This window comes from Bos indicus x Bos taurus, chromosome 18 (assembly GCF_003369695.1).
Source record: "Bos indicus x Bos taurus breed Angus x Brahman F1 hybrid chromosome 18, Bos_hybrid_MaternalHap_v2.0, whole genome shotgun sequence".
Lineage (NCBI taxonomy): Eukaryota > Metazoa > Chordata > Mammalia > Artiodactyla > Bovidae > Bos > Bos indicus x Bos taurus.
Window position 1 is genome coordinate 56,106,078 of NC_040093.1, and position 24,676 is coordinate 56,130,753.

The 24,676-nt window shown below is 44.8% G+C and overlaps 1 protein-coding gene across 1 annotated transcript in view; it reads right to left on the reverse strand.

The window, feature by feature from the left end:
• CDH13 (cadherin 13) overlaps window positions 1-24,676 on the reverse strand; it is a 1,016,229-nt gene that overhangs the window by 458,449 nt on the left and 533,104 nt on the right. Inside the window, exon 5 of the mRNA XM_027513936.1 lies at window positions 12,830-12,982. Within this exon, the coding sequence (XP_027369737.1) occupies window positions 12,830-12,982 (153 nt within the window). The remainder of the gene's footprint in view (window positions 1-12,829; window positions 12,983-24,676) is intronic.

Sequence of the window (24,676 nt, forward strand, 5' to 3'; positions counted from 1 at the left end):
CCACCCTCCGTGTGTAGATTTAGAATAAAGGGAGATTTCTGGCTTCCTCTGTCTAGAAGGCAGAGTTAATCTTTTATCTCTCTCCCCCAGTGCCTGCTAGATAGTGGGTTCTCAACAAATGAACGCATTTTAAAATTAATTTCTACTTCATGGCAATTTGATTTTCTTGAATAAATCTTATCTTCCTGGAATACAAATTGGGTGTAACTCCCTTGCTTAAAGTCCTCCTAGGGTCCTTAGAATAAAACCCAAGCTCCTAATCTGCAAGGCCTAGTGGGATTGGGGCTCCCAATTCTTGCTACTTTTTTCACCCAAAGGTATATTGATATCTTTACTATGAGTGTGGATTCAAAGCCCAGGTCTTCCAGTGGGGTGGGAGGGGGATGCCATTAATCTGGTATGTGTCACTCTGACTTCAGGGAACCAGAGACAGGACTCCCTGCCTCTCATTGTCCTCTGCTGGCAAATAGAGCGGTCTGTGCAAAATCCAGATCTGATTGTATCACTCTTCAGCCTAAAATCCTGTAACATCTGTTACCGAGGGGTATTCCATCTAAGCTCATTCCTTGGCACTTGGTCCTCCCCTCCTTGCTAGTCAAGTTCATTTCCTGTTTCCCCCAGGAGTCTCACTCTCCCTCATATCCAGAGCTGTCTCAAGCTCTTTTGTGCCCCTTCCTGAAACAATTCCTGCCCTGCCCCTCTCCTGTCACCTGGCTGACTCCTCCTCATTCTTCAGCACTTGCTTTGATCACAATACCATAGAAGGTTGTTCCTGGCCCTGCCCCTGTCCCATGGTGGTGTAGATGTCTTATTACTGATCATCCCCAGCTAGACCAAGAACTTCTCAAGGACAGGGATGTATCCTACCCTGTTGTGACCTATTCAAAACTGACAAACATCTGAGTGAACAAACCAGACCCTCTAAGAGGCCGGCTCCATGCTGGTACCTGCAGAGCAGGACATGTAGCGTGTGTCCTGTGCCTTGTAGGATGTTGAGCAATATCTCTCACCTTGACCCACTAGATGCCAGTAGCACTAAGCTGGGATGACCAAAAATGTCTCCAGGCATTGCCAGAAGTCCCCTGGATGGCACAATCACCTGGATGAGAGCTCTTGATGCCAAGGACACCTGAGAGGGAAGGACAGCATTTCTGCCTTCAGACCTTCCTCCAGACTTCCCCAAAATGTCAACTGGGTGAGGCCTACTTGGGTCATGTGGCTGCTTTCATCACTCTCTGCATCTTTAATCTGCTCCATTTTTATTCCCAACACATATAATCACCTGCTGTGTTACATACACACTCATGTCTATGTATTGACAGAGTTCCATGAAACAGAAACTTGGTGGTAATTTGCTGCTCTTTCCCCAGGACCCTGAGACAACGGCTGGCATGAGTTAAGCATGGATGTCTGCTGATTAAATAAATATTGTGTTTGATCTGAATCATGCTTGACGGGGCTGCTGGATGCGAGCTGGCCTTGGTGTGTGCACATCCTCTTGGCAGTCCAGGTCGCCTCTCCATAAATGTGTCCATTTTCCTACACTGCTCTTGCTGGAAGAGAAGGCACAGCTGGCAGAAGATCAGGCTTCTTCATGTTCTCCTTTTCATCCTGGGGTTTTTCTCAGAGATTCACTCCATTTCAAATCTCTAATTGCTGCAGTCTATTTCAATTAGACTTTAAGCTGGGGGGCTGGCCAGAATGGAGGTGGACAACCCGGGTGGCAGCTCCCCAGCCCCAGTGAGGACACGGGTCACCTGTGCACTTATCCCTGTCACAGGATTCTGGGTCCTCACCTCCTCAAGAGGAACTGAGCCCCCTTACAACAGCACTCCAGGGATTTCTTGGGAAAACCAAAGCTGACTTTGTAAGTGCCTCCTGGTCAGTGTTAGCTTCTTCTTCCCTCATCTGGGCCACCATGGGAGCCTCATCATGGTGACCCACCCCCTAATCACCAGCTCTTCCATGCCAAGCTGCTATGGGAGTCTCTGGGCAGGGGATGGCTTGCTTTATTTATATATTTTTAATTTATTTAATTGGAGACTAACTACTTTATAATACTGTAGTGGTTTTGCCATACACTGACATGAATCAGCCATGGGTGTACATCTGTTCCCCATCCTGAACTCCCCTCGCACCTCCCTCCCCATCCCATCAGCTCAGGGCTGGCGCTCTGGGATGCTGAGGGACGGCTTGCTTTAGAACAGTGTCATCCTTTGTCGGTTGGCCTCACAGCTGAAGTGCTTGAACCTGGAATCTTACCCAGTCTTCTGTCATTGATTTAATTAGCCTCTGGTCTTCACCTTCAACTTTGCATAGTATCTCATAAAAAAATAATTTCCATCATTTTCTGCCCTTTAACCCCAAAGTGTCAAGCCCACTTTAAGGAGCCAGAAGAGGAGGCCGAACTGTTTTCATCGTCTCCTTTGCTCCTTCCTTCTCTTAGTCCCTGCTCATGACAAGCACCTCCTTCCTCCTCCCCCACCACCCTGCTCATTTTTACAAAATGGGGAAAAAACCCAGTATGCTTACTGATGTTGAAAATACATGAAGATTGGGTAGTAGAAGCTAGAATGGGTGTCTTATCTGTGTTTGCAGAATCTAGTCCCAGGGGTTGGGGCAGCCTCAATGCCTGCTTTGGAGGGATAGCAAAACAGCAGCAGACCTTTTTTTTTTTCAGTACTGAGAGTCAAAACCATTGGTTAATTATTGAGCTTGCTCTTGTAAATTTAGCAGGTTAGATAAAATGGCTCTAAAAGATCTTACAGTCCTGATATTTTGTAGTTCTTCAGCATCTTGGGGAGAAAAAGCCCCCAACTCATTTGAAAAACAGCTATAAGGAAACAGATGTGGTTGTAGCTAGATAACTAAAACAAACACATAAACAAGAAAGAAAAAAATAAAAATTGATCCTCAGACATTTATTCATCCTGTGAACGTTCGGTGGGTCCACGCTGTGTGGGCTAGGTGCCGGGGGATGAGAAAGTTGAGGAAGGAATGTGGGGCTCTCTCACTTGCCACGATTGAAGCTGAACCTCTTCTGAGGAGTTTGTGCTAATGAAGTTTAGAAAATACGTTTCTGTAGCCTCGAGTGAGGAAGCGGCTTTGCTTAGTGGACCAAGTCAGTAATCAGTCAGGAGCGACTCGGTGGTCTAATCCAGGTATGTGGCTGCTATGGGACGTCGGGTAACCTCTTCATGCCTCAGTTTCACCAGGTGTGCCTGGCAGATAAGGCCAGGTCGCAAAATGAGGTGCTTGGAAACGTGAAGAACCAATTGGAAAAGAGTCGAACGGAGATGCTCGGAGGTACTGGCTTGGGGAGACGCTGCAAGCAAATCCTGAATTATTTTTTTCTAAAGGGAGTCAGAAGACAATCTGTTTATTTATTTATCAAATTGTGTTTTTCTACATTTTAATTTTTTAAGTACTTGTGTCAAGAGAGACATGTGAAAGGCATTCATTTCAGATATTCATTCAGAGTGAAGCAGTTGGTTGAGGGAGATCAGATTTTTCAATCTCGCCTACTGTGTCATTAACCCCAACCCTAGTGATGAATAAACTGGGGTGTCAATGAGTTGTTTCAACTCCGTGGTTCTCAAACTTGGCTTCACAGAGGAAACACCTGGAGAGTTTGATAAACGGACTGATGTTTGGTCCCACTCCAAAGCATTCAGATTTAATTGGTTTGTAGTGCAGCTTGGGCAGCAGGGTATTTTAAAAGCTCTCCAGGTGATTTTTTTTAAGTGGAGCAAAGTCTGAGAACCACAAAAAACTTACTCAAGGTTACAGATCTAGTGTCCAGAGAAGCTGATTCTGCTGAGCCCAGGCCCAGCTTCGTCCTGTCAGGGAATATCTTTGCCTGTACTGGCTAAAATCTTCTAAAGACACTTTCATCTCTGGCCTAAAAGGTTGGTTTTGGAGAAATAAGCAAAGGCTCGGTAACATGGTATTATGTTTAACAGCCATCCAAAGTTGAGAGAAGAGAGAGAGAAGAAGCCTGGGACAAATTTATCCACTCTCAAAAGCCATTGCTGCTGCTAAGTCACTTCAGTCGTGTCTGACTCTGTGCAATCCCAGAGACGGCAGCCCACCAGGCTCCCCAGTCCCTGGGATTCCCCAGGCAAGAACACTAGAGTGGGTTGCCATTTCTTTCTCCAATGCACGAAAGTGAAAAGTGAGTCAAGTTGCTCAGTCATGTCCGACTTTTCGCGACCCCATGGACTGCAGCCTACCAGGCTCCTCCGCCCATGGGATTTTCCAGGCAAGAGTACCGGAGTGGGGTGCCAAAGCCATTAAGGAAATAAAAACAAAGGCAATTTTGAAGCACGTGGGCTGGATTGAGAGGGCTTTCACATGGCCTACTAGGGCACCTGGAGAAATAAGCACCTTTCAGGCACAAACCCATGACCCCAGCAGCACTGCGAGGGGATTGGCTCAAAGGCCACCTTCACTGAGGCAAATTAACAAGCCATCTTCCCTGAGGTTAATACTTGGCCTATTTAGACCTGGGCTTCTCAGACACCTGCCAGCATCAGAAACACCCACAGGACCTGTCAGGTCTGAGCAGGAGCCTGGGAATTTGCACTTCTACCAGGTTCCCAGATGATGCTCCTGGTCTGGGAGCCATGCTTTGAAAACCACCCATTTGGATGATTTGCTTCTCCGGAGCAACACACGGTGCTACTGACATGCAACCATTGGACTGCTCGCGGATGTTCAATAGGTGAAGGTCTGCTTTCTCCTCTATTTCCCCTGTTGGGAGCCCCAGCTACAAAATGATACGTGAAGCGATGGCTCCCAATTCCGGAACACCCAGTAAGAGACTGTACAGAGCACTGTGGGTACACACCCCGCTCACCACCTACGACACCACTAGCTGATCCTGCAATCTCACCCTCAGTCTAAAGATGAGAAACAGTTGAGAAGAAAACAACTTGCCAAAGGTGATACAGTAGTATCAGGACAAACCATGAAATGGCTGATATTCACCCTTCTTTCAACTGTAAAAATGACAATTTCATATGGTTCCTCTGATAGCAGAGTATAACCTCAGTAGGTCTGATTGCAAAGCCTGAGCTTTCAACTCAAGTTCTCTGTCTCCTCCCAATTAGGACTCTTTTGCAGGCCACGTGTCTTACTGACGGATAGGACCGAAGTATGGAGACGAGTTAAGAGCACAGGCGTGAAGCCAGCTCTCCAAGGAAATACTGGTCACTGGCCCTCAGCTAGATGTGCCTGTCACTGGCGGCCTCTCAAGTACTGGTGGCACGGCTGACCCCATAGGTGGCAGCTCCCACCCAGGCCCCTGGCTAGCTCAGCCGGAGTGCTTCAGATGACAGGCTCGTCTCTACGCACATCCTAGCATGAGATTCAGTGAGGGAAGGAAAGACACAGGCAGTGGCTCTGCTTTCGGGATCTGAGGTTCCAGAAAGCATGGGATCAGAGTCACCCAGGATTTCAGGGCTGCCAAGGCAGAGTCTCTACCACCCAGCTCTGAGCATCACAGGAGCATGGTGATAGGAGAGGTGGCAGCAACGATGGCTCCTCTAGAACAGTCAGTGGTTATTGGCTGGGGGCAATTTTGCCCCTGTGGGATGATTGGCAGTATCTGGAGACATTTTTGATTGTCAAGACTGGGATGGGGGATGCTATTGTCATCTATTAGTAAGAGGCCATGTGTGCTTCTAAACGCCCTGTGATGCACAGCCCCCACAACAAAGCATCATCCAGCCCTAGACGTCAACAGTACTAAGACTGAGAACCCTTACACTAGAGCTGTATCAGAAATGCTGGGTATGTCCTGTAGCACCAGTTTCCAGTATTTTACATGTAAACCAGGTTGTTGGGTCTTTATAGCAGTTCTATAAGCTACCTGCTGTTGTTTAGTCGCTAGTTCATGTGCAGCTCTTTTGTGACCCTATGGACTTGAAGCCTGCTAGGCTCCTCTGTACATGGGATATCCTAGGCAAGAATACTGGAGTGGGTTGCCATTTCCTTCTCCAGGGAATCTTCCCAACCCAGGAACTGAACCCAAGTCTCCTGCTTGGCAGGCAGGTTCTTTACCACTGAGCCACCTGGGAAGCCCCAAGCTACCTATACTCTTAAATAAATCCCTTGTTTTGTATATTAGTCGGAGGGGATTTTGTTGACTACTATCAAGAATCCTACCTAGAAAAGTCAGCCAAGGGGAAGACCAGACTAGAGGATGAAGAAAGAAGTAGCTTGTCCCCACAGTTGAGGGTTGGGGCAGCATTCCAAGTACAAATATTATCCAGGGCAGCAAAAGTCTACCACGGTAAAGTGTGCATTACCCGTGTACAACATGGACATTGTTATAAGGAGGCTAACCACCTCAGTAACTCCCTAATCTGGGTAAATCTTCATCTCCCCATCGTCTTACCATCGCTAATGATGTGATACACTATTTCCACATGACAGCCGCATTTTTCATCTTAATGTATTTTCTGATAAACTGTCATGTGGATTAGAATTGGGGTGGAGTCATGAATGAAGGGAAACACAGGAGCAAGAATACCCTTTGTCTCTCTGGTATTTTCCAATTTCACAGTAATACTCCTAATTATGAAACCAAAACTTAACCAAGAAATTGGCTCAAACAACAGCACGTTATATCCCAGAAAATGTGAACAAATTTTCAGAAGGACACAATGAAATCCTGCTCAGTTTCTGAGGCCAAGAACACAGATGGTTCCTGTTACCAGTTCTGTAGTTGAGAATGACAACTGTGTTAAGCTCACCTTTAAAGAGATCAAATGAGATCATCACTCAGGTATTTAGCACAGAGCCTTGGTACGTTGTAAATGTTTAATAAATGTTAACATCTACATTAAACAATAATATATCTTGAGAACCACTTTGGCCCTCAGCTAACACATTAGTAAGGACAAGATAATAAACCAGTTTCAGGTTTGTGTGTGTGCAACTCTAGAGAGTTCTTGGGGACTTAATAGGTGCTCAGGAAATGTCAGTTCTTTCCCTCTCTCCACATGCTCCCCTCTTCTCCCATTCAACTCTGACACCCCAGCCCTTGCTGGATCTCCCATAGTGGACAACAGAGCAGGCGGAGGTCTCCTGGCCGTGACACCGGCCCACTACACAGGCCTGCCTCCTCTTTCCCTTTCACCCACTGCTGGGCCACCCCAACCCCCACCTGCCTAATAGACTCCGTCTCCCACTCCACTCCTGTCCTCCTATATTGACAAATTTGCAGCCAGCAGATTATAGTCACAGTGTGAGGAATCATTACCACCTGCTAATATTTTTATAGAATTTCATAAACTTGGTCATTCATGAATCATTTACACTACTTTATTCCAATGAAGAGTTCACAAATCACTCAAACACTGGCAAAATGCATAATAATGAGTAATATTTCAGGAGGCTTTGCATTAATATGTCGGCTTCCAATACTTGCAAGAGCTAAATTATTTTGCCAGGTGCCACTTCGGGTCAGAAGCATAGAAAGCCCTATGGGGGCTGCAGCAGTGAGAGTGGGCAGGAGGCAGTGGGCCTTGGGAAAAAATATTAAAAGTATTTAAGAAGAAGTAGATCATTCAGCAAGTCAAGTTCCCTTTAAATACTTGGAGTTCCTGGGAAAGAGGCCTAGGAATTTGCAGACTAGACACCAGAGTCTAGTTGCAGGTAAAAGAGAAAGAAGTGATTTTTATAACTGAAAATGCAGGGCTTTGGAGGTGGAGAGAAACAGACAGGGTTCCCAGATTCTGTACACACCAGCTGGGAGACCGCAAAAAAAGTTACTTAACAGTTATTTGCTTATCTGTAAAATGGTGTTAACACCTACTTTTGAAGTCTCTCGTGTGAAATGGATTAAGTAAGAGAATGTATATGAGTTGTTTAGCACAATATCAGCTGTGTAGAGTTCAATAAACAGCTTCAGTGATCATACACATCCAGGGACCCAAGGACAAATTTATCCCAGATTATTTCTCATCGTGCAGATCTCCAAGGTTTAGTTAATGATGCTTTCTTGTTGGGACATGTTAGCATCTTGCAAGTAAACAGCATTTACCTTTAAAATGAATGACAACAACAACAGTGAAGCAATTGTAATGGCAATCCAGTCATCCACATGCTCTCTGCTTTTTAAACTTGCAGGAGGGGAAAGTAAAACACGGGAATTGGAGACCTCGGATTCTGCTCTTTGAAGAAGCAGGTTTGTGACCAACCGCAATAACCACCAGGGACATGATGGATCCAACTGCACTAGTAAGACAGTAAATCATTTCTCAATAGCTGCTTGAAATGAACCAGATTTGCAACACTGTTGTGCCCGAAGTGTGTTAAGAAGAGAGGAACCCAGTTCTCATAAAATCCAGAAATAGGAGAGACAGGAAGAGACAGGAAGACAGGAAGAAAACAGGACAAAGTCTGGATTGAAGAGCGAATGGCACTGGGGGGAACCGGGCATTAGAAACTGGGCCATTGCGAGACTGGTGAAGGGAGGCTCAAGCCCAGACCACTGTTCGCCACTAGCACACACGGTCCTGCACAGGAGTAAACCAAGCCACACAATGAACGTGGCACAGCTCCCTGAAGTATCACCTATACACAAACAAAGCCTAGGCATTAAAGTGAGAGCCACGTGAGGGCAGGGAACCTGGTGTGTCTGGTTTCCCATTCCATTCCTCCCCTGCTGGTCTTCAGTGAAATACATGTAGAATGAATGACTCAATGAATTAGATCACATGCCGTGGAGTACATTATGAAATTACAAATAAAGTCAAGATTATCTAAGAGAAGTTCACAGTTGAGATGAGAAGTCTGGGCCACAACTCACAACTCCAGAGACCATGGAGCTTTCATTCACCTCCTGTGCTTTCCCCATGACTAATTCTCACATATGCTGAGACCATGCTTACTATGTTCCTGGTACTCCTTCAAATGCTTGACATGCATTAACTCCTTCAGCCCCTTCATCCTATGAGATCATTATTATTATTGTTCCCATTTCACAGATGAGAAAATTGAGGCAGATTGTCTGCTCAAGCTCCCATAGCTAGTTGTAAAAACTGTGCTTTAATTCAGCCAACATGGCTACATGCAAAACTATGTTTTTAACTGTTATAGGCTACCTGACCTCACTTTAAGGAAAAATATGAGAATTTCTGTGCCACAGACCAGACTTTATTTTACTAGCTGTTTGCAATTATTAGTTAACAAAAACTAGTAACTTTATCTTTTATAATCATTGAAAGTGCTAGTAACTATCCCCATTTTATGGATGAGAATCACAAGATCAGAGAAGGTAAGTGGGTTGCTCAAGAGCACACAGCTCACTAAGTAGCGATGCTGAGGCTTGAACACTTTTCTGATTCCAGAGCCACTGATTATTTAGATTATCATTTAGATATTATCTAAATATTTAGATATTATCATTTAGATAAAGGATTCCCTGGTGGCTCAGATGGTAAAGCGTCTGTCTGCAATGCAGGAGACCTGGGTTTGATCCCTGGGTTGGGAAGATCCCCTGGAGAAGGAAATGGCAATCCATTCCAGTATTCTTGCCTGGGAAATCCCATGGATGGAGGAGCCTGGTGGGCTACAGTCCATGGGGTCACACAGAACCAAACATGACTGAGCGACTTCACTTTCATCATTTAGATAGAACTAAAAATGAGCTAATTGAAAAAAAAAAGAAAGGTGGGATTTTCATTCAACCCTCCTCTGGATACCCTATGAGCATTAGAAAAGGGCTGTCGTCTCCCTGTGGATGCAGCTCTGAACTCAGTGTGGCTTTTGGAGAATAAGCAGGGGGCTGAGTCAGGCCTTTCTCATCCTTCAGCCATCCCCCTCCCCCTTGTGCAGTGAGACCCTGCACAGCCATACCCGACAGCCCTGCGCTCAGCTTGTGGAAGCCAGAGGAAAGAGACGCCTCATGAATCAAAAATTCTCCTTAAAGAAGTCTCTGACTGGGACCCTTGACAACATCAAAACCAAGCCACCTGACTGACCAAAGGCCACCTTCTCATCACTCCCGATTAGTCCTTGAATGTTGGTGTTCGAGTTTTTCCCGTGGTGACTGCCCTAAGGTATCTTTCCCTCACTGTCCCTGGTGATCAAGGTCACTGCCATCTAAGGAGAATACTCACACTGAGGTGGGCCCTTGTTTATGGAAACCCAGAAATCTCTCTAGGAATGTGGAATGTTGACTTTTTTGAAACCAATTTTGGATCCCAGAAACAACAGCCAGGATCAGTCAGCCAAGCATGCACCTACACTCTCACTCAGCTCTTACTAGCTCCTAAGGGGTCACTTTAAAAGGGGATCGTTCAGCCTCTCATTTACCAATTCTTACTCCTGGCAACCAGCTTTTTCCAGTTTCTCTGATTCATGCTGGTCCTATTTCCAGGCTACAGAACTCTCCCAAGAAGACTTCTGCCCCTTTATTCTTTGTCTTGTACCCCTTCCATCTCCTAGGAAATTCTAGAGCTCAGCTTCCTCCAGGAATCTCTCTTTAATACTTAAAAGAGGGGCAGAAAATGCTATGATGTTTGATTCCTGTGAGGATAGAAGGGAAAACCCACAAGTCTGTTGTCTATGTCAACCTTCTCACAGTTGAAGGCAGGAAACTGATGTTAAAAACTTGTGGAACTTAACAGAAAAATTAAATCATCTTATAGGAAGAAAATGAGTAAGAGCAGCTTTAATTTACTGAGTGCTTGCTAGGTGCTGGGCATCGTGCTAAGAATTTGTAAAGATAATTGTCTTCCATTTCATACAATCCTTAGACATCCTGGTACTATCCCCACTTTGTGGAAGAGAATCACAAGATCCTCAGAGAGGGTGAATGGGTCACCCAAGATAAAAGCAGCACAGTCAACAGCAGTGCTGAGACCTGAATGGCAATTTGCTGACCCCAGAGCTCTGTATCACTGTGCTATGAAACTATGAAATGTATCATGTCTTGAGTTCTTTGTGTCTGAAAAGTAATAGATATTCCCACGATAGGCAGGGGGAAGAAGAGGGGATTTACCAACAGTCTGCCACTGGCTTGTCCTGCAGCGGCTGGACACTGACAGCTGCCAGGTCACCTGTGGTCACCGGCAAGTCTGGCTGGACCTGGGAATTTCAGAGGGTGCCAACATTCAATTTCTACAACAACCAGATTCCCCAAGGGTGTACACTGAAGATGCACCAGTCACCCTTTGGTGTCCTCTGACAGATGGTACGCCCTGCAGATGCTCATAGCATCTGCCTTTTGGTGATACTTCTGAGAGGGAGGTCCTCCCAGGACTGGGGACCCTGGACCACACTGCTCAGCATGAGGCTGGATGGGCCTCCCCCCCGCCCCCAACTGCCCTATATTTGTCCAGCATTTCGATGCCTCAAGTGCGATCCTCACTGGAAAACCACAGCACTCCTGTTGGTAGGTAGGCAAGTGCTATCTGCATTTTATGGACAAGAACCTGAGTACTGACACCTACATGGTCTTCCCAAGGTCAGTATCTTGCTGTAACAGAGGAGGCTACACCCAGGGGGTCAATTCCCCAGCCAGAGCACTTGACTGTCCAGTGTAATGTCCCTCCACCCTCTGTCCTTAGGAAAGGAGGGAAGAGGAGGTCATGTTGTTGAGGTGGAATTGGGATGCTCTTACATGGTGTTTTGATGAAGATGAATGCCAAGTCCAGGCCTAGAAACTGGCCCCTCCACCTTCCCCGAATCTAATGCAGGGAGACGCACGTGTGATGGGCAACGGCCTGGAAAGCAGACACTGGTGGCTGGGCCTTGCTCCCAAGTACCTGCTTCCAGCTCAGTGCACTGCATCCTGCTGGAGCCTTCCCTGAAAATGGCTTGGAATTCTGTCTCATTCCTCAAAAAATGGAGCTACTACCCCCAGAGGCTTGGTCCTTAACACAGCTGTGAGAATGGGATTCTTGGGGGTGTGGCAGAGAGGGGATAGGAGGGACCCATAGCCTACGTAAGATTTGATGCTCACTCAATATCTTCATGCAGCTACTTTGCTCTCTGAATCTTGAATGGGTGTCAACTTCTGAAACTATCTTTTACAAATAGGCTTTTGTTTTTCCATATAAAAGCAAAGCAAGTGCATTGTAGAAAAATCAGAAAGAAAAAAACAGAAAATATCAGTAACACCAAATACAGCCACTAAGACTTTGGTTTTCCTCTATCATGCTTCTTCACAAACATGTACCCATCACGATACGTGTAAACACTCCGTCTGTAATGAGGACACCATATGTGCTGGTGTGTCTGTTTCATTCAGTATCTTGAAAATCTCCCATGTAACTAGAACTTCTTCAAAAATATTTTAAACGGTTGTAGAAAGCTTCCTTGCAAAATTGTGCCATAGTTTAACCATTATATATTGCTGAATATTTAGCAACTGTTTCCATTTTAAGGATTTTGTCCTGCTATAACATCATTGTACAAAAAGCTGACTGAATTCCTCCCTATTTCCTTAGGATGGATTTCTCTAAGTAGAATGAGCAGGTCCAAGGGTTTATTCTTTTTACAGCGCTTCATTATCAAGCTGGTTTCTGGAAAACCAACATTAACGTAGAGTTTCTGACCTCCTCTGAGATCCCCCAGGGGCCTCTTCTTGGTTTTTCATGCCCAAAGTTTTACGCAAACCCGGAGGGCTCTGCTGATGAGACAGGGGCCCTCATTGCTGCTTGTCAGGGTTCAATGCCACTCGGCTCCCACAGAGACACACTTAAAGCCGTGCAGCCCCGGGTTGATGAAGCACAGAAATAATGAGCTCAGTGGGAGGAAAGCAGTCTGTGAAAGACACGTCTCCGTGTGGGGGGTGGGCACCAGGGGTACTCACTTGATAGGTAGCGATGGTTTCTCTGTCCAAGTTCCGTGTCACAGAGACACTACCCGTGTTCTCATTGATTCTGAAAATTCCTTTAGGCTCTTGATCCACTCCCTTTCCAGTGAGCCGGAACTTGGACCCTTCCGGTCTGTCACTATCGACTACCTGGTCAGAGAAACAGAGCGACATTTACGATTCTGGCTGGAAAACACGGAGAAAGCACAGTGCTCACACACCGCAGTGACCAGTCCACCAGTCACAGGGGCCAATGCAGAGGCGCTGGATGAACTTGACTACAGCAGCATCACCAAAACTAGGCTCATCGGCTTAACACCTTTCATCCTAACATGAAAATCTGCAGTTTTCAGCCGGGAGAGCATACCAGCCCTGGGGTGACATTTAGTGATGGATCTGGGAGGCAAGTAACTTCATGAACTTCAAGGTTGGACATTTATATTATCTTTAATTCCTAGGAAGCAGACTTTTTCCTACAAGTAAGACCAAATAAGCAATGGAGAACACTGGACAGTGCTATACTAGGCAGGCATCAATCAGGATTCTAGGTGTTTACATGGGTCCAGTCACCAGCAGCACCGCCTACACCCTTGCTTCTACCACGTATTCAATACCAGGCAGGGTGCTGAGAAGGCATTTTACAAGCATTTTTAAAAAAGCTCTGACAACAATGCTGGGGGCAGGGAACATTATTATTCATACTTAATGAATGAAATCAATGAGACTCAGAGAGATTAAGCAAGTTTGCCACAGTCACAGTTATTAAAGAAACAAGGAGGGTATTCAGAAACCATCTTCCATGTCTCTAGAGGCACAGCTCTGCAACATCGCTGTGTCTGGATTTACTTCAAGGGAATTCCCTATTGGTAGTCAGCCTTGATTAGACATTTAAAGAATAAATTGAAAAGGTAAAGATATAGGAAGGCAATTCCAGGCAGACAGAGCAACATAGACAGGCAACAGGCAGGTGAGAGAGCTTAGAAAATTCAGAATGGCTTGAGAAGAGGTGAGGTTGAGAGGTATATTAGGAGCCAAACTATGTTGCTTTGTTTTGATGTCATCTGAAAGTATCCAACTAAAGAGAAAACCATTATTTGCATAGGTTAGTTCTAAAGTTCTACCAAGTATTCATGTATATGTAATATCCATTTTCCATCGATATCTGCAAACAAATTTGATTATAACATTTTTTTTTTGTTTGTTTTAATTTTATTTTATTTTTAAACTTTACATAATTGTATTAGTTTTGCCAAACATCAAAATGAATCCACCACAGGTATACATGTGTTCCCCATCCTGAACCCTCCTCCCTCCTCCCTCCCCATACCATCCCTCTGGGTCGTCCCAGTGCACCAGCCCCAAGCATCCAGTATCGTGCATCGAACCTGGACTGGCAACTCGTTTCTTACATGATATTTTACATGTTACAATGTCATTCTCCCAAATCTTCCCACCCTCTCCCTCTCCCACAGAGTCCATAAGACTGTTCTATACATCAGTGTCTCTTTTGCTGTCTCATACACAGGGTTATTGTTACCATCTTTCTAAATTCCATATATATGCGTTAGAATACTGTATTTATGTTTTTCCTTCTGGCTTACTTCACTCTGTATAATAGGCTCCAGTTTCATCCACCTCATTAGAACTGATTCAAATGTATTCTTTTTAATGGCTGAGTAATACTCCATTGTGTATATGTACCACAGCTTTCTTATCCATTCATCTGCTGATGGACATCTAGGTTGCTTCCATGTCTTGGCTATTATAAACAGTGCTGCGATGAACATTGGGGTACACGTGTCTCTTTCCCTTCTGGTTTCCTCAGTGTGTATGCCCAGCAGTGGGGTTGCTGGATCATAAGGCAGTTCTATTTCCAGTTTTTTAAGGAATCTCCACACTGTTCTCCATAGTGGCTGTACTAGTTTGCATTCCCACCAACAGTGTAAGAGGGTTCCCTTTTCTCCACACCCTCTCCAGCATTTATTATTTGTAGACTTTATAACATTTTAAAGGCCACAAACGTAATAGACATTCAGAACATACAGATAAAAGAAAGCTAATACTGATCTGGCTGTCATCAATTTACAACTAAACAGGTACCTATTGGGCTGTGGTCAACTGAGCTTGGAGGGTTTGGGTGGCTGAACCAGAAACGTGCCTTCTAGTGGAATGAGGAAGAGCTGTGGTGGTGGGGGCGGGGGGTGCGTTTCCGGGACCACCATGCCTGCAATTCTGATGGCTGCCACCAGGTGGCAGTGGAGCCTAAGGCAGCATGAGCCTTGTGCTAAGGCTCCTCTGCCAGGACTGGTGGAGTAGGAGCACAGTCCATATGGCAGTACAGGTTTTTCTTTTTTTTTCCCTCTGATTTAAGATATTCTTTATTAAAATACACTGAGTGTTCTGATTAAACATCAATTACCTCTGTTTGCATTTTTTAAATTAACAGAAAATATCATCCAAAGCAAGACTAAAAATAAGGTATGCGATATCTTCTGATGAAAAGAATTTTCACTGTCACTGCTTGACTAGATTTAATCCAAATGACATTATCCCCACTGCTTGGAAGCTCCACGAGGTCAACAGCCTCAGCATATCGGGTTCACCACTGGATCCCAGTGCCTGGCAAAGTTCCTGGCATACAGTGGAACCAAGGCCAATATCTGTTTAATGAGGAGCTCAGTGATTAGACAAACATATGTCCCCATCCTGGCTCGGCCAATGATCAGCCTGTGGCCTTGAACGTCATCCTTTGCCTCTTTGGCTCTTGATTTCCTTATCTGTAAAATGAGGATAATGCCACTTATTTCCCAGGGTTGGATGAGATAGCATGTGCAAAATACACCCCTGGCACATAGAAGGGGCTCAATAAACCAGAGTTAATAATGAGAGTATTAAGATGAGACATGGGTTCGATCCCTGATCTGGGGAGATCCTCTGGAGTAGGAGACGGCAACCCACTCCAGTATCCTTGCCTGGAAAATCCTGTTGATGGAGGAGCCTGACAGGCTACAGTCCACGGGGTTACAAAGAGTTGGAGACGACTAAGGGACTGAACAACGACAAGAAATGATGCTGCTGTTAATAGGTAAGACTGACACCTCCAGGCATAAACACCACTTAGCTACAATACTAAAAAAATCCCTTTCTAAGGGAGCACATTTCCTTTTCAAACACAAAACTCACACAAGTCTCTGGTTGCAGGAGAGAAGTGTTCTGGAGGAAGATTTACCGTGGGAATGGGCCAATTCCGTTTCTTTATCTCTTACATATTTGCCGTCGTTCCCTTCCCCCTCTTACCACTTTGGCCCAAATATGGATTAAAACCTCTTCCTTTTGCTACCCTATACATGAACTGGTCCTCTCCAAAGACTTCTGTTGGAAAAAAACGCTGGATCTCTTTGCTATCTCCCTTCCAGACTTATTTTAAACACAAAATACTATTAGGAACTCTTAAAAACCTGTTTTCTAGAATGCCAGTAGAGCAAAGTTGGCATTTCTCTAAGTTCCACACTTCCATGAGTTTCAAAGGCACTCCAAGGCTTGGAGAAACCATGGAGAATAAAGCATGGAAGTGGGTGTCATTCTCCAGGGAAAAGATGGGAGTCTGGGCTCAATTTAGATTTAGGAACCACCCACCAGCTCTCCGGCTTCTTAGTCCCCAGCTGGGGCTTCAGAGAGACCCTGGCCCACTCCAGCCTAAGCTAGAGAGATAGGAGATATGCAGTGGCCACAAAGGAGGCCTCAGCCACACAACAAAGCAAGTCAGGTGGGTTTCCAGACGACCTTTATTATACTAGGTAAACTCCTAAGATTTGTCCAAGTGCTACTGCAGGGCTGTGGTCCCCAAGGCTGTGGTCCTTTTCCTGGTGTTTAAAGTGATGGAATGTAAGAAATCCAGTGCATTCCTGCCCAGAACAAATCCTGCCATGAGTCTCTGCTCCTGTAGCAGCTGTTAACACCCATTATACCACATAGGAGGGCTTCGCAGTTAGCTGGTATTTCCTATTATTCTCTGTAATTCAACACTTCTTTTCACAGTGGGATTTCTTTTTTCCCCTTATTCTCTGAGTTGGAATGAAAAAAATAGCTAGTGATGAGAAAGAACTTGGACCCTGGGTGCCAACTCTCTGAGAAGCGTGTGTAAATAGCACACAGGTCCTGCTGCATACCTGGGCAAAGCCACTTCCCTGGCAGCAGCAGGGGTTGCTGGCATGCCAGCTGTACTGGGAGTAGGGGGCATGGCTCAGGCGGGACCAGAGTCCTCTGCACCCTGCGAGGGGCAGGAAATGCAGGGCCTTGGAGCAGCCAGTGCTGTTTGCTCTGAGTTTCAAAGGGCATCCTCATTGCCTACTTCCTACAGAGCGTGGCACATTACAAAGCCAGAGCCCCCTAGGAATCCCATTCCTACATCCATTCTCTGCTGCAAGGGGCCAATGATACCAAGTCATATGTGTTTTAAAGATACTCTGTGAATGTATATACACATTTATGTACTCATAGACTATATAGCAATTTTGAATATTTTTACATTGAGAGGATCATTTTGTATCAGTTCAGTCGCTCAGTTGCATCCCTTTGCGACCCCATGGACTGCAGCCCGCCAGGCCTCCCTGTCCATCACCAACTCCCGGAGTTTATTCAAATTCACATCCATTGAGTCAGTGATGCCATCCAGGCATCTCACCCTCTGTCATTCCCTTCTCCTCCCACCTTTAGTCTTTCCCGGCATCAGGGTCTTTTCCAATGAGTCAGTTCTTCCCATCAGGTGGCCAAAGTATTGGAGTTTCACTTCAGCATCAGTCCTCCCAATGAATATTCAGGACTGATTTCCTTTAGGATGGACTGGTTGGATCTCCTAGCTGTCCAACGGACTCTCAAGAGTCTTCTCCAACACCACAGTTCAAAAGCATCAATTCTTTGGCGCTTAGCTTTCTTTATAGTCCAACTCTCATATCCATACATGACCACGGGAAAAATAATAGCCTTGACTAGATGGACCTTTGTTGGCCAAGTAATGTCTCTGCTTTTCAATATGCTATCTAGGTTGGTCATAACTTTTCTTCCAAAGAGGAAGTGTCTTTTAATTTCATGGCTGCAGTCACCATCTGCAGTGATTTTGGAGCCCAGAAAAATAAAGTCTGTGACTGTTTTCACTGTTTCCCCATCTATTTGCCATGAAGTGATGGGACCGAATGCCATGATCTTAGTTTTCTGAATGTTGAGAACCCCATGAACAGTACCATTTTGTATAGTATTTTATAATTTTTATATTCAGTGTGGTTGGAGGTTATACAAAATATGCAATACTTTATATGTATTATTACATTTGTATGATATAAATATATTTTGTACTTCATAGATAGACAGACACAGACTTTGGGGGGAAGAATAACTTTCCATTTATAGAAACACTGCCTAGATACCATAGAGCTCCCACATACTTTTCATCAATTTCTCCTAATATTCACATCTTTCATAACCATGGAACTTGGTCACAACTGAAATTAACATTGACATGCGACTCTTAACTAACCAACCTCCAGATTTGATGTATTCAGATTTCACCACACCAATTTTTCTCCTTCTGTCATTTTTCTGACCCCAAAATCTAACCTGGAACCCTATTACTTTTAGTCAGTGTGTTTGCCCCCCTACAGGTTCAGACATTTCCTTAATTATGCTGACATCAGTTCCCCCCACTATGGAAAACATATCAAAATGCCATAGTCACCAAGTTCTATATATTCTTTTTAAGACCTTCTAGCCCTGCCCCCCTGCCCGTCTCCAGTACCTGTAATTTAACTCAGATCCTCACTAAGGTTTTTGACTGTTTTGTTAGGGCCAAGAATGGTGCATGGTACACAGTAAGCTTTCACTAAATATTTGCTTTAAGTAAATGAATATTATGGTAGTCTCCTAACAGGCCTCTATGTTTCTGATTTTCTCTTTTCCCTTCCTGTCCTAATTGCAACCAGAATGGTCATTGCAAAATGCAAACACAAATATGGCCAAAGCCGTTTCCAGATTAAGACTTTCGCTGGTTCCCCATTGCTCCCAGGTTAATTAGCCCAGGGCCCTCCTTGATGGGCCTCCACCTGCTTCTTCAGTTCTCTCTCTTGCCACCACCAACTGTGAGCCACAAGCTTTCTGAATTTTGCCCACTTTCTCTGGACCTGGGTTGGTCGGACTCCTATCTTTCACCCTGTCTGCTGGAGTCCCTCCTGGTCTTCCTGGACTCAGCCCGCTCAGTGGAGCTTCTCCTGACCCTCTGCCCCACTCCAAGGAGGCAGCCTCATCTTCTGGTCCCAGCCCTGCTCGCCACTGGGGTCCGTTAAGGCACAGAGAGTAGATGGCCCCTGGGTTGGGGGTGGTAATTGTCCCTTGGGCTATTTATTTCTTATTCTTTTAATATTTCCTGGGTTTGGAACATAGAAGACACTTGACTAAAGCTTTGAAAAAAATTACAACTTTGTTTGCATGTTTTATATGATCATAAAATGCTTCATAAACTCATAAATTAAAATCTATTGTACTAACTTTTTTGTATGTGTGAAAATGTGGTCACTTTGTCTATGTAATATCAGTATCTTCTCATTTCTCTTTTTCCAAGCCCTCAGGCAGTGGTAACGCCCAGGAATCATTAAGGGACCGAGGACACTTCCCCATCCTAATAACCTGCAAAGGGCCAACCTTGTGTGAAGACCCTCTGAGCAAACACTGCTCATGGTGTGAAGTGGCTCCAACACAGATACCCCAGCGCTTCTTCACTGTCACAGCCAGCTAAATGGATGCTCTAATCCTACGTATGTAGAAAATCAGGAGATACTTATTTTCAAAGGATAGAATACTCTACATATATAAGCAATATGGTCAAAAGGATAAAAAACTAGAAAATAATCAGACCCCTCACCCACAAATTTTCAAAGGGAAATGAATCACATGTGAACAGTATAGGTCTTTGGGAGATAGAGTTAATAGGGTAATTTTTTTTTTCCTTCACTTTAGGATACTTTTGACTTCATAAGATGAACCTATATTACTTGCTATACAGTAAAAAATTAACCCAAAAACAAAACAACTTTTTTTAAACATGTAAGACTAATCACTGGAGCTTGGGATATATACTAATTTAGAAGATGTTTTCTGCTCCATATTAAGTAGGAAAAAACCTCATGTATGGCCTTTACCTATAGTTATTAGAAGACATTTGTTTTGTCCAGTAGGTTGGTTCTCTAAGGTGATTTGTAAGCAGCAATTAATTCTCTACTGTGGTTTAGTCCTTGACATGCCTTTGAACTTGAAGATACTTAGCCATTCAGCAATCCAGGCAGCTGTTAGATCCATGCCCTTCTCTCACTCTCACACTGCTCAATGAGTTTCAACCATTAGGTCATAAATCAACAAGGGGAACTAAGGCAAACCCAAAGCCAATAGTTCCAAAATCCCTGGTGGAGAATCACAGAACCCACGCTCTGGCAATCCACCGAGGTAGGATGAGAAGCAGAGACCCGCAGCACAGACCAGAGGTTCTTGTACCAGCAGGCAAGCAGAGACCCGCAGCACAGACCAGGGGCTCTTGTACCAGCAGGCTGTGCTCACCACCAAATTCAAATGGCTTGTGCCCTCCCACGGAGGGGGTTAAAGGTATGGGCAGGATGGAACACTCAGGAAGGAAAAACAGACCCCAGTAACACAGCACGAGGGGAAATCTGAACCCACTACCCTGACCATTTATCAGCACTGTCACTGCAGCAGCTTTGATACCCTTCCTTTTTAAGAAAGGATTTAAGATTAGGCCTGAACTCAGCTTAATCCACTGAGTTCCACAGAATTCAGTGTTAACTGGAGAAGGGGGTAGGTGAGCTTTATTTTCTGATAGTTACAATCTTTTGGTTACTGTCTATAGTCCATAGAAAAAATTTTAAGGAGAATATTTCTTAATTTACAAGTATTTCCCACATTTTAATTTTTTACTTCCACCTTACCAGAGAATAATGTGGTTTATGAAACTTCTACTCTTGAAGATTTTAAAAAATTTTTTCACAGCCAAGTACAATGTCATCTTTGCTAAACGATCCGCTGATGCATAGAAGGAATGACTATTCTGCAGCATTATTCATGGTAGCCAAAAAGTGGAAGGAAACCACGTGTCCACCAATGGACAAATGGATGAATAAAATGTGGAACATCCATAAAATGGAATATCATTACTCAAACTTAAAAATGAGGAGAATTCTAACACATGCTACCATGTGGATAAAACTTGAAGACATTATGTTAAGTGAAATAATTCAGCCACAAGAGGACCAATATTATATGTATATTTAAATATACATATTTACATGCATAATTGGCACAATGCTGCTCTCACTGAGGGAACTCGGTTTATATTTGTTAATATATTCCAAACTGATAGCACCACTCACTCACCTTGATGGTCTGTTTCTCTGCCGTGATTTTTTTTTTAATTAATTTTTATTGGAGTATTTCCATGACTTTTAATAAGATGCTTCCTTATTGATTACAATTTCCTTTATTACCTCCCTACCTTCTTTCCTTCTATTCACAATATTTATTGACCATTCATGAGTTCCAGAGTGTTTAAGGGTCATAGTTCAATAATCTATGAAGCCCACATTATGCAATATGGGAGATTTGCTAAAAGAAGCCACAGCAGATCAGAGAAAGCAGAAGTCATCTTTGGGTCACTGGGTCACTGTGCCTTGTCTGGGCCCAAAGTCCATTCACTACCCATCAGTATCACACTTCCACGTCTCTTTATTGTCCAAGAGAATAACTGGGATCCTTATATGTCCCTTTCTGAATTTCTGGTTTCTTAGTGCAGACTATGAGTTTCACCCCCTGCTCATTGGGCCCCTTGACTTTGCCTCCTGTGGTTCTACCAAAAATCAAGATGTCCCACACTGCCTTTCCTCCAAAATCAAGATGGTCCTGGAACCTCTGGTGAGAAATCTAGATTTTCTATACCTGCTGTCTCTTTATTTACGAATCAGATTTATAGTAGTGGGGAGTAGTCACCAAGGCTCTTCCTAAATAATCTGCTCCTCTTCTGGGCACATAGTAGGACTATACTTTTGCAGTCAACTAAAGGCGATTGGGGCCACAGGACTTGCTTTAGCCAATGAAGTGACAGTGAAAGTTACCAAAACACCAGTGCATGTGCCCAATTCACAGTAGAGGCCAAACAATACCAAAACGTCAGAGTCTGGAACAGAGAAATGTTTACTGCAGGACTCTGCAGGGAAACAGGTGGCTCATACCTTAAAAACCCCAAACTGCCTGAAAACTGTCAGCAAAGCCCTTTTATAGCAAAGGTGAGGGTGGGGCATGGTTATTTGTTGCAAACATGTTGGTGTCAGATCTTTTGTTTTTTCTTTTTTAAATTTATTTTTTAGTTAGTGGAAAATTGCTTTACAATGTTGTGTTGGTTTCTGCCATACAACAATGAGAATCATGGTCAGGTAACAACAGTCCTCTAAACTCCCACCAAAACAAATGGTATTCTCTGTGCTGATAAGTACAGGCCAGGTCCCTCAGCACAACTTTCACCCTCCAAGGTCTAGGCCTGGCTGAGAAGAGGGGGTCCCTGAAGGCACTGGTTACCCTGCCCCAAATCATAGGCCCAGCACCCAGTCTGGGTCTTCCTGCCAGCGCCCAGGCCTGGCTGAAGAGGCAGATCTCAGCTGGCAGCTCCCTCAGGGCCAGGTCCCCAGACCTGCCGAGCCACCATTGCTGAGGAGCCAGGTGCCCAGGACGCAATTGGCCTCAGGCTCCTCACACCACCCAGTGGGGGCTGGTCCCAGAGATGGCCGCTGCCATTAGGTCACTGAGGCGGGAATGGGGGAGAGGGTCATCGCCACCTCAAGGCTTGGACCCGGTCATTGGGCAGCCTTGGTGAGGGCTCTGAACTCCTGCAGGACACAGCCCCCGGTCTGTTCCCTGGGCCCCCAACTCACCCGCTGCGCGAGGCTGGGATCCGCCTCTCACCTCACTCTTTGCCTGAGGACCACCACTCTGATAACCTTTGACTGAATGTTCCACTAACGGTCGCTCACTGACAATTGCTGGCTTGGGGGAGGAGCCTATTGCAGCACCGACCAATGGCTGAGCGACCATTAATCCTCTTGAGGTAAACATTGGCTGGTAATGGGCTGAGAGGTAATGGTGCATGCAGCAACAGCAGTGCTAACGGCTGCGCAAGGCGTATTACCACTTCATAGCCTAACTTACCCTGACTAAAGCACAGAGTGCTTAGGACAATCGGGTTTGCAGCTCGGAGCTCACTAACCATGTGGACATACAGGGAGTCGCGTGGTCTCTCAGCGTCCTGCCCTTCCTCTGCCAAATGGGGGAAACCATGCTTATTCTACAAGGGTTATGGTGGATAAGGGTCTGAGAGATATGACAGGCTTAGGTACATAAACATGTTCAAGACTGTAAGGCCATTGTTCATTTTATGATTATTAAATGGTGGTAATGATGGTGACTATGACAGGCAACTGTTTATTGATCGCTAACACTCCACCACACACTAGTCTAAGCAACTTACACACATTAATCATTTAATCCTTACAACAACTCTGTGGGGTAGGTAGTGGTGGTAATCCCCACTTTACAGAGAAAGAAACCGAATCACACAGACCTCGCCAAAGTCAGCGAGATAATGGCCTTGCATTTGAACCCAAGTATCTAGAGTCTGTGGCTTTAACCCCGACTCCACACATGGCCGACTGGTCAGAGTGCTGGGTGGTGTGCGCGGGCACAGGAGCGTCCGAACCTGGCACTGCCGAAGGTGCTCCTGGTCTGGACTCCTGCTGACATACCCACCCCTGAAGACTAGGAGCACAGATACTCATCTCAGGTCTCTGTCAAAGGCAGAGCCAAGATTAAGGGCTTCTAAGTCTCAATTCCCAGATTTATACTTACCCATGGGGTCACCTGTTCCCTCTGTACATCAAATTCCTGGCAGGAACATGCTCAGAGTTTTGTCATAGTAATGGTGCAATTTGGGGGGTTTGCATGCATTCTGCCATCTAAAAGGATAATACATTAATCATGCCCTTGGGTACTCTTGAAATACACACTCGTAATCTCTTACTAACTTGCCGAACTTTCCTTCCTGGCCACTGCTCTGCTCCTCTCCCTTCCATCAGCTTAGATTTTTATGGTTCCCAAAGAAATATTAAACCAAATATTTATGCACTCATCTGAACTACAGTTCAGAGAAAGCAATGTAACAAAATCAGCATTATGAACCTGGAGCTAGTCCCATTTGGAAGTAATAAACAGGAAAAATTGAACAATTTCTCCCTGGAAACATGTGTTGGCTGCCCTTTCACTGAGGATTTCAACGCTTATTCTTATTATTCTTATAATTCAGGGAAAATTTTAATGTTAAATCTGATGCTTGGAAACACAAGCAGTGTCAAACATAAATATACAATTTCAATCATTTTCAACTGAAAGCCTGACATTCTATTCGGCTTTGCATGAGCTTCAGTTAGAAGAACCTGTGCAAACCGAGCTTTCAAGTGTCCCATTCTCTGAAGCAGCTACTCTTGCCCACAATAGGATCACACCTGACTAAAATCTTTCAAGGCCATCCCCCCACACAGCATTACTTTCAGGAAAAATTCAGGCTCCCCCAGAAATGCATTCAAGACTGTTTATAGCCTGTTCCCTGCCTTTGTCTTCAGCCTCAAGTGTCACTGTGTCTGTACACATCTCCTCTGCTGCCATTTCCCCAAATTGCCAGGCTTGAAATTACCCATTTCAGCCCTGGGCTTGCCTCTTCTAACCCACAGGCTCCTGTACAAAAGCAGA